We start from the raw sequence: 15,880 nt of genomic DNA, 5'->3' as shown, positions 1-15,880 counted from the left end.
TTGTCTTATAGCCACACCCTGATGAGTACAAAACATGACTTCATTATCATTTTGATTTGTAGTTCCCTTGGCCCAGTGGTGTCGAGCATCTTTTCATGCACTCATTGACTATTTGTCTATTTGTGGAGAAATGCTATACAGATCTTTTGCCCATTTTTTATTTTTGAGTTCTAAGAGTTCTTTAGCTTTTCTAAGTCTCTTATCAGGGATATGATTTGCAAATATTTTATCCCCTTCCAATGGACTTTCAGCACATGGAGAATAAAATCTAAATTCCATGCTCAGGCTGAGAGACCTCTGATTTTTTGCCTCATCCGCCACCACTCTCTGCCCCTCACTCTCCGCCCTCCTCTCCCCTCTCCCTCTACAAGGCTCCTCACGCTGTTCCCTGAGATGGTCAAGTTTAACGTGGCCTCAGGGCTTCTGCAAGTGCTTGTCCGTCTGAGAGGCTCACTCCCTTACATTAGGACCCTGCTCAGATGTCACCTTCTCAGAAAGGCCTGGCCATTTAATCTGGAATACCACTTTTCTCCCTATCACTCTCTTCCCCTTATCCTGCTTCATTTTCCTACTAGCGTGTATCATTACCTGACACTGTATTACACACTTACGTGCCTATACTGTCTCCCTGGTAGAATAGCAGGTCCACAGGGGGCAGGAATGCTGTCTGTCTCGTATGTCCCCATACCTTAAATGCAACAAGCATGCCAGGCACATTGGGGGAAGTCAAGAAATATTTTAAATACACCTACTGCTAGATATGAAATGCTTATTATGAGCCAAGCACTCTGCAGAGCACTTCCAATAAAGTATCTCATATCAGGGGCGCCTGGATGGCTCAGTGGGTTAAATCCTCTGCCTTCAGCTCGGGTCATGATCCCAGGGTCCTGGGATCGAGCCCCGCATCGGGCTCTCTGCTCAGCGGGGAGCCTGCTTCCCCCCCGCTCTACCTGCCTCTCTGCCTACTTGTGCTCTCTGTCAAATAAATAAATAAATAATCTTAAAAAAAAAAGTATCTTATTTTATCCCTGTGACAACACGACGCTATGGAGGTAGGTATGATTACAACTCTGCTCTTCTAACAGACGAGGGAACCCCGAGTAAGACCGTTTCAAGGATGGATCCCTGGTCTCGCAGGCAGGAAGGGCAGAGCCAAGGTGAGACCCAGGACATTCGAGCTGCAACACTCCTGGCCCCATGCTTTTTTTTTTTTTTTTTTTTAATTTTATTTATTTATTTATTTGAAAGAGAGATTGTGCATGAGAGGAGAGGGTCAGAGGGAGAAGCAGACTCTCCGCTGAGCAGGAAGCCTGATGTGGGACTCCATCCAGGGACTCCAGGATCATGACCTGAGCCGAAGGCAGTTGCTTAACCAACTGAGCCACCCGGGCACCCCTCCTGGCCCCACTCTGAACTAGGCGAAGTCACTGTCCCTCCTTGCAGGGCCCTCATCAACGACACAAGAGGAGCCTCCCACCTTACAGAGTTACCAAAAGGCGGCCCAGGGCCGTGGGGGTACAGCTCTGAGCTACAGTAACGATGACTGACGGTGGTGACTGCACTGACGCCAAATACGTTGACCTCGTCAGCTGAACGGTTCACGTGCGTCCTTATGCAGACACTGCTTTCCTTTACCGTGACTTGACTCACAGCGGGAAGACCAGCCCGCTGTGGCCACTGAAGGTTTCAGAGGTATTCAGATAGAGTACAAGAGGTTTCCTCACCATTCACCAAGGGAAGGGGATGCTAGATAACATCTCGGACCTTCTAAGACCTCAACAAGAGCCTGCTAGAAGGCTCTGAGAAGATGGGGCCCTCGTGGCCTGTGAGACCTCAGCCAGGACAGCTGTTGCTATGGGGCAAGGTCGTAGGTAGACGTTCCTGCCGTCTAACCCCGCACAGGAGAGTAGCTGAACAGGGCACAAGCTCCCCAGGACATGACGAGATGTCACGTTTGCTCAGAGAGTGTGCCGGCACGCTGGAGGACCCGGAGAACGGGGATCCGTCTACTCACCGGTATGGGTCTGCCTGTGTGTCTCCAGCGCATCCTCCTTCGAAAACTGGGCTCCACACTGGTCACAGACAAAGGCTTTGGCACCAGCTGAAAAGATAGGGGAGGCAGTCACCGTGAGAGTGATATTCTGCTTGTGCAGAAGGGGTACTGGGCTCAAACTGTGTAGGTGGAAGCTGGGGGAGGGGGCTGGATATGTGGGAAGATCCGGAGTCAGGTATGGTCGCTGGCCCTGGCATCCAGCCTAGCCCTTCCTCCAGGACGTGACCAACCACCCAAATGAGCTCCAGATGCCCCCATCCAGGGTCACCCAGAGAGAAGAGGGAACAAAATCAGAATAACCAACACAAGCAGAGTGGGGGTCCTGATGAGATGCCCCAAGAAGCAGCAGGATTCTGGGGGGCTGGCTCCATGGAGAGGAGTAAAGGATTAGATGGGTGGGGGGGAATGGGCCCCACTGCGTAGACTGTACCTTATGGGAAAGTAGGGATGGCAGACATACCTCTACTTGGACAGCCCCCAGCTCAGTATACCCAAAACCAGACTGTCTGCCCCAACTACCCCCAGCCCCCGATCGCTTAAAATCCCCGAATGACTCCCTTGTCTTCAGAACGAAATCCAAACTCCTCACCGAGACTCACAAAGCCCTTCTGGACGAGCTGAGATCTGTGCTTTGTCTCCCGCCCCTTACTCTCGCTGCCCCGACTCCAGGCCCACTCAGCCACTCAAGTTCCCCGAAGAGCCCAGGCTCTTCCCCACCGAGAGGCCTCTGCTTGTCCTTCCGCTCCTCCCGTGTCTGCCACTCTCGCCCTTCACGCCCTCCCCACAGGCTGGCACCATCCACACACCAGCTTCCATGACTGCCTGGCATCTGGAGGACGCAGCCTGTCCCTGTGCTCCCGGACGTTCCAGATCAAAGGCTCGCCACTGCGCTCTCCTAAATGCCTGTGCACCTTCCCTGTCTCCTGCCACCCCGGAAGTTCTCCGAGGGTGGGAGTGTGCCGTCCCACGCTTGGCATCGGCCCAGCACCCCGTAGGAACTTGTTACTGTACCTACCTGTGGAATCGACACAATTGATTCAGTGCGATTCAAATTGGTAAACTTTTGGGGCGCCTGGGTGGCTCAGTGGGTTAAGCCGCTGCCTTCGGCTCAGGTCATGATCTCCGAGTCAAATTGGTAAACTTTTTCTGAACCATTAAAAAGCAACAAGGCCATAGCATCAAGACAAATAGGACTTTTTACCATTTGCTAACAGTCTTTAAGGCTCTGATCAGTGATTTCATTCAGAGGCACCTGTCTCAAGCCTCAGCCGCTTTCATTCGAAATGTCGTCTAGACACATCTCTTGCCATGCCTGTCAACTCTCACTGCCCCACCCAGGCCCTTGCTAGGTGGCCCCCAGTAGGCTGGTAGACCCAGTATGGCCACCACACCCCCCAGCTGGCCTGATTCACCCAACGCATGCAGGTGCCTTGAAGGCCACTTGCTTCCTTCCTACTTCTTGCTCAAGAAGGTACACGGCTCACAGTCTGCACTGATTGTAAATTCCTCTCCGAGGCCACGAGGCCTGACCAGTGAGCCACCCAGCTCCACGGGGAGCCGTCTCCACCAGCCCTGGAAGGCACGGCTGGACCCGCCCTGAGTCTCTGCACGTGAGCACAGCCTGGTCCCAGTCCTCTGACTGCTCCCACCCCATTGCATCCTCAAGACCATAGGGTGCACGCGTCAAGCACACCAGCTTTGTTCTGCCCTTTCCAGGACACCCTGCACATTGTTCCTTCCAACCCTGTGTTTTATGTTTGTACGAGAATCTTCTAAGTGGCAGAACTCTTTTTTTAAAGATCTCATTCATTTATTTGACAGAGCGAGAGAGCGCATAAGCCGGCGGGGGAGGGGGGACGGGGCAGAGGGAGAGGGAGAAACAGGCTCCCCGCTAAGCAGGGGGTCCAAGGCGGGATTCAATCCCAGGACCCTGAGCACCCAGGCGGCCCGAGGCAGAACTTCCTACACATATTCATAGCAGAAACCTAGTGCTGCTTTCCAACCATCTCAGATCTCCTGAGGCTCTACCAGATACCAGGCATGATGCAAAGTGTTTAAGATGTACTGTTGCCTTTGTTCCCATCAACCTTTGGAAGTACATATTGCTCTTATCCCCCTTTAGCAGATTAGAAACCCCAACCTCAGAGAGGTTCAGTAGCTTGCCCAGTGTCGCACAGTAGGTGACAGAAGTGGATTCAAACCCAGGCAGCCTGACTTCAGAGGCTTTGCTCTTAATTTCTGGGTATTTTGGCTTCCTTAGGGCTCCATCTGCAAAGATGCTTCATGGATAAGAAAGTGGGGGTATGGGCTTCCTTCCCCCGACTCAAGAAAATAAAATCCCAGTATGCCCCTTTACATCAAAGTTCTATATAAAATTCTAGCTGGAGAAATGGTTCCAGTATTATTTAAAAAAAAAAAAAAAGTTTTAAGAACTATTCCTTAGGGTAACAATCCATACTATAAGGAAGAGAATTCAGAATACAATTGGTACCAGTATAGGCTTGTATTAAACCACAATAAACAGTTCTTGTTGGGGAAGGGTAAAAGATCCCAGAGCACATACAGAAAGTCAGATTCTAGAACACTGACCTTGTCTAGATTCCAACTGATGAGCAAAATATACCCTTTCTAGGTGCTCAATAAATAGTACTTGACTGGCTGAATAAATGAATGAAAAAGTGCCCTAGGAAAGATACAGAGTCACCTTTCCTTAAGAGCTTTAAATATAAATATTGCCAGTTGTAGTGGATAGCTGGGGTTGAATTCTGCCTGGAGACGGGGAGGTCACGGTCACCTTCAGGTGTCCCTTCAAGCTGCAGGGTGTGTCCTTGGACCAAGGACCTGTATGTGCCTTACATGGCTTCCAGAAAGGGCTTTTGAAGGAACCTGATGGCAAGACAATCCTAATGTGTATTCATGCAGGTGGCAGCCAGGACCCCTTTCCATTCACATACACTGGAAAGGCAGCAAGTTCCTCAAAGAGCAGCGTGGACCAGGCGAGGGGACGAAGCCATAGCCTTCCTGCCTGAGAAACCTTCCCGAGTCCCAAATCACTAGCCAGCAGTGATTTCCTGCAGACCTGTACGGGATCTGGCTTTGGCTGCATTTCTTTCTTTGGTTCTCACAGTTCTCACAGCTCCCTAAAGAAGAAAGCAGCCAGGGAGGCCCGAGGAGGGCAGCGGGGGCCGGAGAGCCCCGTGGGCTCCGCCTCACGCAGGAGCCCTGCAACCAGGTGGGGGCCTCCGTGTCGCCACCTGAAAGGGATGTGGTGTGGAGGCTTCTTAGAAAACAGCCATCCACACGGCGACGGCAGCCTCTGTTTCAAGGACTGAGAAGCAGAGAGAAAGGAAGGAGGGCAGGTAGGAGACGAAAGGCCGGATGTGTGCCATCGGACAAGCTCAGATGAAGATAAAAACAGATCAGCACATGTGATCTCGTCAAGGTTGCCGGCGTGGCCGGAGCCTGACCACAGCTGGTTGCACTCCGCATCCTCCCCTCTCCCCGCCTGCCTTGCTGAAGTCACGACACTGAGCCGAGGCTGTGAAGTCCCCGGGCCTCCGTGCAGAGCCGGGTCCACCCGGATGGGTCAGAGCTCCTATCATGCGCGGAGACCCCGGACGTTGGCTCCCATCGCAGGCCCTGTTCATGAAGCCCTGGCACTCCCTGACCCCCACCGAGGCCCTGCCCCCCAACTCCCCAGGGTGAGCCCAACAGCAAAGACAGGCTGTTCCCAGGCCCAGGAGCCCAGCAAAGACAGGCAGAAAGCCCCTCTTCCCAAGGAGGCATGTGCCTTTAAATTGTCTCTGTAATGGCTGGCTCAGAGGCAGAAATATTTGGCAGCCCTGAAATTAAAAGTGATAAATTTCCTCACCAAGCTTTGATCAATAATAGAGGCCTCATCTGTTAATCAATAAGACAGTCTCTGCCTGTTTACTGTGCACATGTTGTTCGCTGCTGCCTCCCCTATGATGTCAGGTCTGCATTCAAAGCAATTCAAGTGTGTATAAACCAAATGGCTCTTCCCAAAATGCATTACAGTGACATCATGCAGGCCCTAATAAATTTATAAAGCATCGGTGTGAGGCAGTGATGGAATGAGGAAGCTGTTCGTGTCTGTCGAGCACAATGGGTGCACGGGGATCGATCAGCATTGACCCCCACAACATTTCTTGGGGCTGATCTTGGGAGTGGGGAGAAGACCAGGGCACAGCTCAGGGATGGCCATGTCTTGCCGTATCCTTCCTACACGCAGGGATGTTTTCTGGGTGTCCACTAAGAGCATGCCCAAAGGCGGGTAACAATAAATGAACAAGAGGGACAAAATCCCTGCCCTCAGAGAGCTCACATTCTAGAAGGGAAGGAACATCTTTAAAAACCCAGTAAATATAAAGTAGGCGGGGCTCTGTGATAAAAAGAAAAATAGATTAAGTGAAGAACGACAGAGAGGGTGAGGGGCTGCTCTTTTTTATGGGGTCGGCCCGGAAATGCTCTCTGATGAGACGGTATCTGAGTAGGAACGCTGAAGGGAGAAGCACGCCCCTGTCTAAGGAAGCCCATTCCAGACAGAGGAGGAGGCCGGCGGGCTGGAATGAAGCCAGTGAGGAGAGATGGGGTCCAGGAGGGGATGGACGGCAGGGACCGAAATCAACCGCCAAGGGGGAGAACAGCCGGAAGATGGGGTGGGCTGGACCCTTGCCATCCTCCCTCAAGACTGCAGATCTGAGCAAAGAGCACCCTCTAGAGTGGGGAACACCAGGTTCTGGGCCAGCCCGGCCACTCCCGGCTGCGGACACCACCATGACCCTCCTTCCTGAGCTGGGAAATGGGATGTGCTGGGGTGAAGACGGAAGGGGAAGATGGATCTTGATGAACACGAGCCCCTCGTCAATCACCACGTGCTCGGCATAGACACGAGCTCTCCGATGCTAGTGATACCTCAGGAGCAGGACAGCATGCATCAGAGCTCAGGATTTGGGTCCGATGGGTCAGAGTTCGAATGCCAGCCAGGTTAGTCACGAGCTGTGACCCTGCCCTGAGCACGCTGCCTGATCTCAGTGGGTCTGTAGCCCCCTCTGTAAAATGGGAATAAAAGTAAGTCCCTTGGAGGATGTGACATGGTGGGTAAAGGGCTCGGCCCTCTATCTGGGGGAGGGGGTGGGCAGATACCCACAGGCCACAAGGAGTAGCTATCATCACCACCAGTCAGGCTCAGGGTCACGATTCCATGAAAGAATTTCTCCATGCAAAGTATGATTGATTTTACTCAAGTTCAATGTACAGTTATTTGGAGGTCATTAATCTTGTGTAAAGTGAGGCTCACGTTTATAAAGACATTATTTCACTATAATCTCTCTCTCTCATACCCACACACACTCCTCATGCCTCTCGTTTAAAGGTGAGTGATTGTCTTGTTGAGGGGAGCAGGAAAATCTGTCAAAGGACCAGCATTGGCAGCTGCTCCCCAATCCCGGTTCGAAATCCTCCCCAGATGAGCCCGAGGAGCCACAGGCCAGCGTCCTGCTCGGCCTGGTTCTTCTGGGTCTTCCCGGGCAGGCAGACTGGAAGCTCTGTGCGAGCAGGCAGGCTGGCCTCTGGCCTGTCCCCACTCTTTCCCAGGAGCCGGCTCCTTCCCTGGCCTGCAGCTGTGATCATGCTCGCTCCAGAAACAAAGAAGCCCTCCGGCAGGTTCCAGGCCCACAACTGGCCTGGGAAGAGGGCAGTGGCCATTCAGGGCACTGCCAGGCTGTCCCCTAGGGGGTGGCAGAGTCCTTATTCTACAGACTCTGCGTTTTCTACTGGGCCTTCCGAAAACTCAAGGACGTGGTCTCAGCTGGCACTGAGGCAGTTTGGGGCAGAGAAAGGGTGGAAATGGGGCTGTCTGCTTCCTCTGGAGCATGGTCTCCCTCTGTTCCCCACCCAGCTGCCCAGCGCTCGCACCCCTGCAAGAGAAAAAGCAACCCTTCCCTCAGTACACTCAGAAGCCTCCCCCTCAAGAAGCCTCCAACAGCCAGAGAGGACCCCGGATGGGCTGGCAGAAATCTGCTGAGCGACCCCTGCTGCCAGCCCAGACCTGGAGTTTATCTGAGGTTCAGTGGTAAAGAGACGGACAGACAGACACCCTCGCCCTGCCAATCCCGGGCGATCCTGCAGAAAAGGCTCAGGGTGCCTTGTGAGCTACCCAGGGGGAGCAGGAGTGCCTGACTCTCTGAATCTCCCAGACTCCTACGCTCTCATATTCCTCCCTGCCTTCTGGATGCCTCCAGAAGGTCAGACAGGGGCTCTAGGAAGGAAGAGGGCTCCATGCAGGTTAAGGTGAGCTAGAAAGTAAGGAGGCAGCCACCACAGCCCTCAAGGAGGCTGGGGATGGTCTAAGGCTTCCATGTGTGTGTGTCGGGGGCGGGGGGCTTTTGCTCTGTGCTAAGGATCACCCCAACTCACAGTAATTAGAGGAGTCCCAGGCCTGGAAACCCCTTTCAAAACCATAAAGTTTTCCCTAACCACCCAGCCTTCCAACAACAGAACTGAAATCCAGCAGAAACTCATCAGGCTCCCCGCAGCTGTCCCCCCGCCCCCAGACCCCCACACTCCCTTTGGCGTCTCCCCTCTGCAAAGGGTGCAACCTTCCTCCCTACTTGCCCCCACAACCAGAAACAGGGTGGGGAGTGGTCGCCAGCATCCAGGAAGGGGAGTAGCAGTGGCCAAACACAGTCAGAAGTAGGCTGGTGTCTCTCTGAAGTAAATAAGGCAGAAGCCAATGAAAGGAAAAAAAAAAAAAAAGCCAACTCCCTCCTTCTCCCACCCCCATGCTAATAAGAAGGCGGGGGTGAGGGGGGGCTCTGAAAAAAAACCCACTTCACATTTGCCAGCATCTCATGTGGAGTAGTGTGTGCTTTTTCTTTTAATTCCTTGAGATTTTAAAATAAACATCTTGAATGTTCTGATGAGATACGCATGCCTGCTTACATAAGGAAGTACAGAGTGTACCAAAACAGCAGACCCAAAAAAGCATAAGCTGTCAGAACAATGAGTACAGACACGGCGCATTTACAGCGGGCCGCGGTGTACACTTTTATTTACAGTACCTCTTATCAGACCGAGAACACCGGCTGCCGATCCCAAAGGCCAGCACTGCGTGTTCTTTCACTCAAGGAGATGTGTACTCCCCGAGAGGATCTGGAAGGCGGGCTCGATGCCCGCTCGCTCTCCCTCTCTCTCCAGCTCGCTCTCCCTCCTGGATCAACACAGCAACAGCTGATCCAGAACCAGAATCTCAGGGAGGGACACTCCTTCAGGGACGGGGTTTGGGGGAGCCACGAGCAGATGTGGGCTGGACAGGAGACCGGCTCAGGGTACGGTTGGAGGAGAGTTTGAGCCTAGCCGACAAGGGAGTGGGGGCAGGGCACCCACGACAGGACGGGGGAGGGGGGCAGGGGGGCGGTGATGAACTAAGGGTGCAGGCCCCAATCCAAAGGAGGACGGAGGAAGCCACCGGGGTCGTCTCCAAGCCGTGCCAACAGAGACGGGGACTAAAAGGGGACTGTGAGTGGCAGGTTTTCGGACCTCTAGATGTCAGTTCCCCATCAATGACCTGCTAAGTGGCTGGTGTCACGTGGCTCGGTGTCCCCTCCATCAAAGACCAGACTGTGGAATGGGTCAAAGGAAAAGCTGAGGCATCTCCAGTCTGAGAGTGCTTCTTACCTCACCCGATAAACCTCACGCTGTCAGGAGGTCCCACGGTGAACTGGTGTGCTTGGCTGTCACTGGGATCCCGGGTCTTCCTTGTCCCTTATGCCTGTAACTCAGCTCTCAGAGAGCCTTTGGAGCTCTCTTGGTCACCAGCTACAGCACCAGCGGGAACCCAGCTGGCGCAGAAACGCAGCCCCTGGCCACCAGTATAAACTCATGTGCTCGGTATACAGCTGTGCACCAGACAAGTCAACAACCCTTGTTCCGGGGTCAAACAGACCAGGTTCAAGTCCTGGTTCTGTCATTCCTAGCTGGGCAAGTGAATTCTCCTGTCCGGGCCTATCTTATAATTGGGCACAAAGCAGCTGCCTCCAAGGGTTGAGCGAGGATTCGTTTAAACAGCATAGGTAACCGCTCCGACAGCACACTCGAGGTACTCAATCAACGCAGCCCGACGTCCGCAGCATCACTGTCCCCACTACCCTCCCCCACTGGTAAGGCCCGGGCCCGGGGAAGGCAGCAAAGGCATGCAACCCACATATCAGAACATCTGCAATATTCTTACCACCCAGCCAAAACACAGGGAACAAAAGAAGAGAGAAAAGATGCCCACTCTGGACAAGTCTTCAGCAGATATTCTGTGGGGAATGGAAGATAAAAGAAGCAGAGGACACGAACGATTGGGTGCCTCCACGAAACCCCTCTACAAACCAACAATGTGCACAGAGCCCCAGGGCGGGGGGCTCCATCAATGAAGTGTTTGACTCTTGACTTCAGCTCAGGTCTTGATCTCGGGGTCGTGAGACTGAGCCCCATGTGGGGCTCCACCCCGGGCGTGGAGCCTACTTAAGATTTGCGCTCTTCCTCTTCCCTCCGCCCCTCCCACCTAAAATAAAAAACAAAACAGACCAACAACGTACAAGTAAAGATGGGGCCCCAGTCGCTCTTCACTGGGAGAAGGTCGAAGAAATGGCAGCTCTCCAGTCAGCCCTCAACACTCATGGCCAAGTTTTGACAACACTATCAACCTCCTTCTAAAATGAGTACAAGCCTATTTAAGGTGAGTTATTTTAAATAAAATACAAGTAGGATAATTAATCTGTCACAACAAAAACAACAGCACGCAAATCTTCCCGGGGTTGAAGCAAAAGTATTGATTTGGGGGTTTGCCTTAGGGCTGCCTTTAACCCCTTTCTTCCCCAGGCAACTTCCATGACTGGCCAATCAAGGTATGGGGGGTAATCAAGGCAGTGACACAACCCCTTCTCTTGTTATGAGAACATCAGACCCCACTCTTGATGGACTAGACTTCCAGACACACTGGGCCAACTCAGACATCCCCCTGAGGTGAAGTCCCCAGCAGCTTGTGGCCAGACCCAGCAACAGAATTCTCCTCACTGGTGACCGGGTCCTGGGGCCAATTTTGTAGACTCCCTTTCCTCCTTGAAATGGGGTGATTAACCCTCCCATGTCCACCTTCCATGAAACACTAGCCCACAGCAGGTGCATGAATAGTTACTATGATTCTGGGCTAGCTTCACGTCATCAAGCTGTTGGGCTCTAGGGGGTCAGCCTCTGGTCCGAGCCTTCTGGAACTCCAGTCCCTAAGATTCCAGCCCCAAGGTTCCTAGAGGGAGGCCCACCTGCGACAAGCACCCGAGAGAGAGGAGACCGGGCATTCCCCCGGACTCTCGCACACAAGGTGCTCAGCTGCTGGGGAGGACAGCGGAGCACTGAGAGGGGAGGCCGGTGGAGAGTGGGCTCGAGGAGAGCTCGCCTGAAACACCATCGAGAGGAAAGGACTCAGAGTCCCAAGTGTCCCCGCCTGTGCTCTGTAGCCTTGGGTCAGCCACTTCATCTCTCCATCTGTAAGTGACAAGTTTTAAATTGGGACATGTCTCAGGGTCAAGAGAAGATGGACGGGTGTTGCGTGCAAAGCAGCTGGAGGCACATGGCAGAGACCGCTCTCCATGGCTATAAAAGGGAGCTCCTGTGCTTACAACCCTTGGCAATGGGAAGGTGCTGGCTAACCCGAGGCGGGGCTGGCTTCTCTGGTTCAGCCAGGGGATTCCTTCTCAAGGAAATACCTTGCTCCATCAGGCAGGCAGCGTGGAACGGACAGTCCAGACACTGGGAGAATCATTAGCCAGACAGAGCGGGGCAGAGCCAATGAGGCCAAGGGGAAGGCTGAGCCCGGGGTTCCAGGGGACATCTAGGCTCTCAGGGACTTGCAACTTTTTGTTTAAGAAAGATAACTCTGCAGTCTTGGCATCTGAAGGAGACTAGGTAGAAAGGTCATTGGAGATTTCTGCCATGATTTTATGGGATCTCCCCTCAACCTTTGAATACCAACAACTGGTTTCTCCCATGGACCCTACTAGGGCCTTCTCAGGTGAGAGGTTCAGAGTGGAAAGAAGGGTTTCTATGGGTATCTAGCAGATCCAAAACTCTATCCGTTACCCAAACCCCTGGCTTCCTCCCTCAACCTCAATGACCCTGCTCCTTTCTGCTGAAGCACCCTTAGAGTCCTCTGTCACAGGCCTTCCCCCCGAAATCTGGCCTGTTGGCCCCTCCCCAGCATGTGAGATTCATGAGCAGTCTGGACAACGGAGAGAAGCAAAACCAGGCCGCTCCATGGGCAAAGGCCAAGATCCAAGCCCTGCCTGCCAGAATTTCGAGCTGAGGTCAGCTACCACCACCCAGTCCCCCAACATCGCCTAACACTCCCTCCAATTAAATTCCCACTTATTTTCAGAGGTAAGGCAGGGCATGGCAACCTTCCCCAGCCCTGACTGCATCCTGGTCCTGCCTCTCACCTCCGGGAGCCGCAGTGTCCTCACGGGCCCAGGAGCCCCTGACAGCTCCTCCTACCCTACAAGTGTACAAATCCGGGGGTTCCGCTCACTAAGCAGCGGGGCTACAAGGTGTGGGGAGGTCTCAGTGAGGCAGTGACCATGAAGGCACCTAGCAACAGAATTGCCTCCAGGCAACAGCCCCCTAACCCTTCCCATCCCGGGGTCCCAGGGGTCCTGCAAGGACCGCCCTCCATGCGGAGCAGCAGGGTTCTACTGTCATCCCGACAGTGGGAACAAGAATACAAATGGCAAAATCTACTGAATGTTCTGAAGTAAGCACCATCCTAACAGCTTAACGTGCCACGTACCAGTCAATTCTCCCATCAGTTCTAACGTTATCCCCATCCTGAAGATGCAAACGTGGAAGTTTGAAAAACTTGGTTCACTTAGCCAAGGGCTCGTAGCTAGTGCGCATCAAAGAAACAGAAACGAAATCGGGGTGGCAGCACGGAGAGCCCACCAAATAGAGGTCTTCGATGCTATCGAAGATTAAAGAATAAAACGTTCCTACTCAGGGAGGAAGAAAAAGGCCCCAAAGGCAGCGTGCTCAAGTCCTCGGTCATCCTCCACACTCTGGCACTGGTGGGTCATGCTCCCAGGCCGTCCTCCTCCGGGTAAATGCTCTTCTCTGGGCACTTTCTCTGTCAAGAACAACTTCTGGTGCCCAGGTGTGACAGCAGTGCCCATCAGAGTCTGGACTGGGAACCAGAGGCTCCAGGCTCTACATCCAACTCTGCTGGGCATTGTGGTATATTCTAGAATCCTGATTTCCTCGGCCACCATTTCTGCATCCGAAAAATATCCCCTCAGAACTACCTGGTGATAGTAGGAGAGGAATGAGGTTGAGGACAAGAGAACATGCAGGGCTTTACAGAAGAAAAGGTACGGCCAATCCTCAGGGCTGACTAACAATAAAACCCCAGTTAGAAACAGCCCTCCATGGGGTGCCTGGGTGGCTCAGTCGGTGAAGCGTCTGCCTTCAGCTCAGGTCATGACCACAAGGTCCTGGGATCAAGCCCTGCATTGGGCTCTCTGCTCAATGGGGAATCTGCTTCTCCCTTCTTTTCTCCCTCTGCCTCTCTCCCTGCTCGTGCTCCCTCTCTCTCTCTCAAATACATAAATAAAATCATTAAAAAAAAAAAAAGTAGTATCTCTCTACAACCTCCATGGCTGACTCCCCTCCTTGACATTCTCCTTTTGATTTCTAAGCAAGATATTCTATCATAAAAAACAGTCAGTTGTTGGGGTATGGGGGTGGTTCAATCAGTTAAGGGTCTGACTCTTGATTTCAGCTCAGGTCCTGATCTCAGGGTTGGGAGATCGAGCCCTGAGTTCGGCTCCACACTCAGTGGGGAGTCTGCTGATGATTCTCTCTCTTCCTCTGCCCCTCCCCAACTTGCATGTGCTCTCTCTCTCTCTCTTTCAAAATAAATAAAATTTTTTAAAAAATCAATTGTCTCCAAAGTAGAAAAATGGACTCTCACACTGATAGACGATAGCAAACACATTCTTTCAGAGGCTGAAGCAGACAAGGTTTCCCTGGTTGACCATCACTTAACCAAAAAGTCTCTTTATTCCCCCTTTCTGGGCAGCCTTGCTAATCGAGGCTTTATAGAACAGATGCTCACTCTTGGCTTCGAGGGTCTCTTCTCTTCACCCCTCCCTCCCCATGTCACATGTGCCCCTTATAACCTGCCCTTCATTCACTGCCCAAATTGAACCCCTTCCCCCAAGAAGAGCACACAAATCCAATTCGTTTGGGGCTAAATATGTAAATCTTGGGCCGAGGTGGCCATCCTGGACTGCAGAGTTGCCAGCTGCTGTAAATTCATTCACATACACACACACACACGTAAACGCCAAGGCAGAAACCACCAATCCACGGCTTCTACTGTTCCTCTCTTCATGATGACAGCTGGGAAAGAGGCCCGTCACCTGGCTCGCCCGTCACAACACCCACCGCCCCATCTCAGACCGAGCCCGGGGGCCTGCCACCCGCCCTCCCCCTTCCGCAGGCCCCTCGGTGGCACGTCGCGGCTGCCAGTCTCTCCAGGCCTGCTGTGGCTTTCAGAAAACAGAGCATTTCTATTTTTAGCCCATCTCAGCCTAATAATACCCCCCAACACCCATTCAGCTTAATCACTTTATTGAGGACAAGAAGCAGGCTCTCCAGCCCGGGCGCTTCTGATGTTAGGAAGTAGTAAAATGTTCAAACTGGTTAAAAATGACACTCACTGGCTTGCCTTTGGTGTTTCTGAGACCTTAATTGAGGCCCAGGCTATGGATCTAAGGAACCTTGCAGGTTTCAGAGTCTTTCCTTCTTACCCCCTGCACCATAATTGAGGTGTTACATTACAGCTCCAACACTGACATTTTCAGGCTCAAAATTCAGAAGCCTTGAGACTCCACACTTTTTGAAACAGAAACATGGCTGGTCACCCTGTAATGCCCCTTCTTAGCATGAATCACTCCCCACCACCACCCAAAACAACAAAGCGCAACTCGCCTCTTGTGGCTGACCTCGTGCAGAGCTGGGGGAGAGGACTCTCCCCCGCGTTAGGCGTTATTAAAGCGAATCTGACAACTAAAATGACATCGAGTTGCTGCTTGAAAACAGGAAGATTTGTTTGGTGTAATTAGAGGACTTGAGAATTTGGTGTGCGCAGAAAATAGACTGTTGGTGGCTCTTTCGCACACACCTTTGAGACCGTGACTTCCAAAGCTTTGGGGTGACATTCACGAGCATGCGATCTGTGCCTTGCAAACCAGGGGCTGGGGGGACGAGAGCAGCCTGGAAAAGGAATGAAAACGCCCTGGTCTCAGAGGCGAAGACCGGCAGCGTCAGCGGCCGGTCAGCCTGGGTTTACAGCCCAACACTGCCTCCTTTTCGCAGGGCAATCTTGGGCGAGTGAAGTCAGTTCACTCCATATCCAGTGGAATCCTAACAGCCCCAGCCTCCGTGGGGCCTTGTGGGGATCGAGTGAGGTCGGGAAGCTCCTGGCACGATAATCTGGCACCTGTCGGCCCTCAGTCCACATTAGCTGTCCCGGTTACCGTCACTCTGTCACGGGCACCTTCTAGGTAGTCCTTGTCTCTGCAGCCTTCGCGCGTGCGCACATACACACACACACACACACACACACACACACACACACACACACGGAGTCTGATGCTAGAATGGCTAATCACCAGCTGATTGTATGCCATCTCAGGATGTCTGTAGACATGGGGTAAAGAGCACCACGGACTCAAAGTGGCTGATGGGATCTGTCCCAAGCAGGAGCTT

General features: G+C 52.8%; 1 protein-coding gene across 2 annotated transcripts in view; it reads right to left on the bottom strand.

Annotated features, from left to right (window-relative positions):
* The window catches only part of ZBTB16 (zinc finger and BTB domain containing 16), a 184,684-nt gene that overhangs the window by 58,320 nt on the left and 110,484 nt on the right, over positions 1-15,880 (bottom strand). For both annotated transcript variants that reach the window (XM_047691734.1, XM_047691735.1), the window contains exon 4: positions 2,015-2,101. In XM_047691734.1, coding sequence (XP_047547690.1) covers positions 2,015-2,101 — 87 coding nt within the window. The remainder of the gene's footprint in view (positions 1-2,014; positions 2,102-15,880) is intronic.

This window comes from Lutra lutra, chromosome 10 (assembly GCF_902655055.1).
Source record: "Lutra lutra chromosome 10, mLutLut1.2, whole genome shotgun sequence".
In the NCBI taxonomy this organism is placed as follows: Eukaryota; Metazoa; Chordata; class Mammalia; order Carnivora; family Mustelidae; genus Lutra; species Lutra lutra.
The sequence above is the reverse complement of the archived record's forward strand: the minus strand, read 5'-3'. Positions and strand labels throughout refer to the sequence as shown.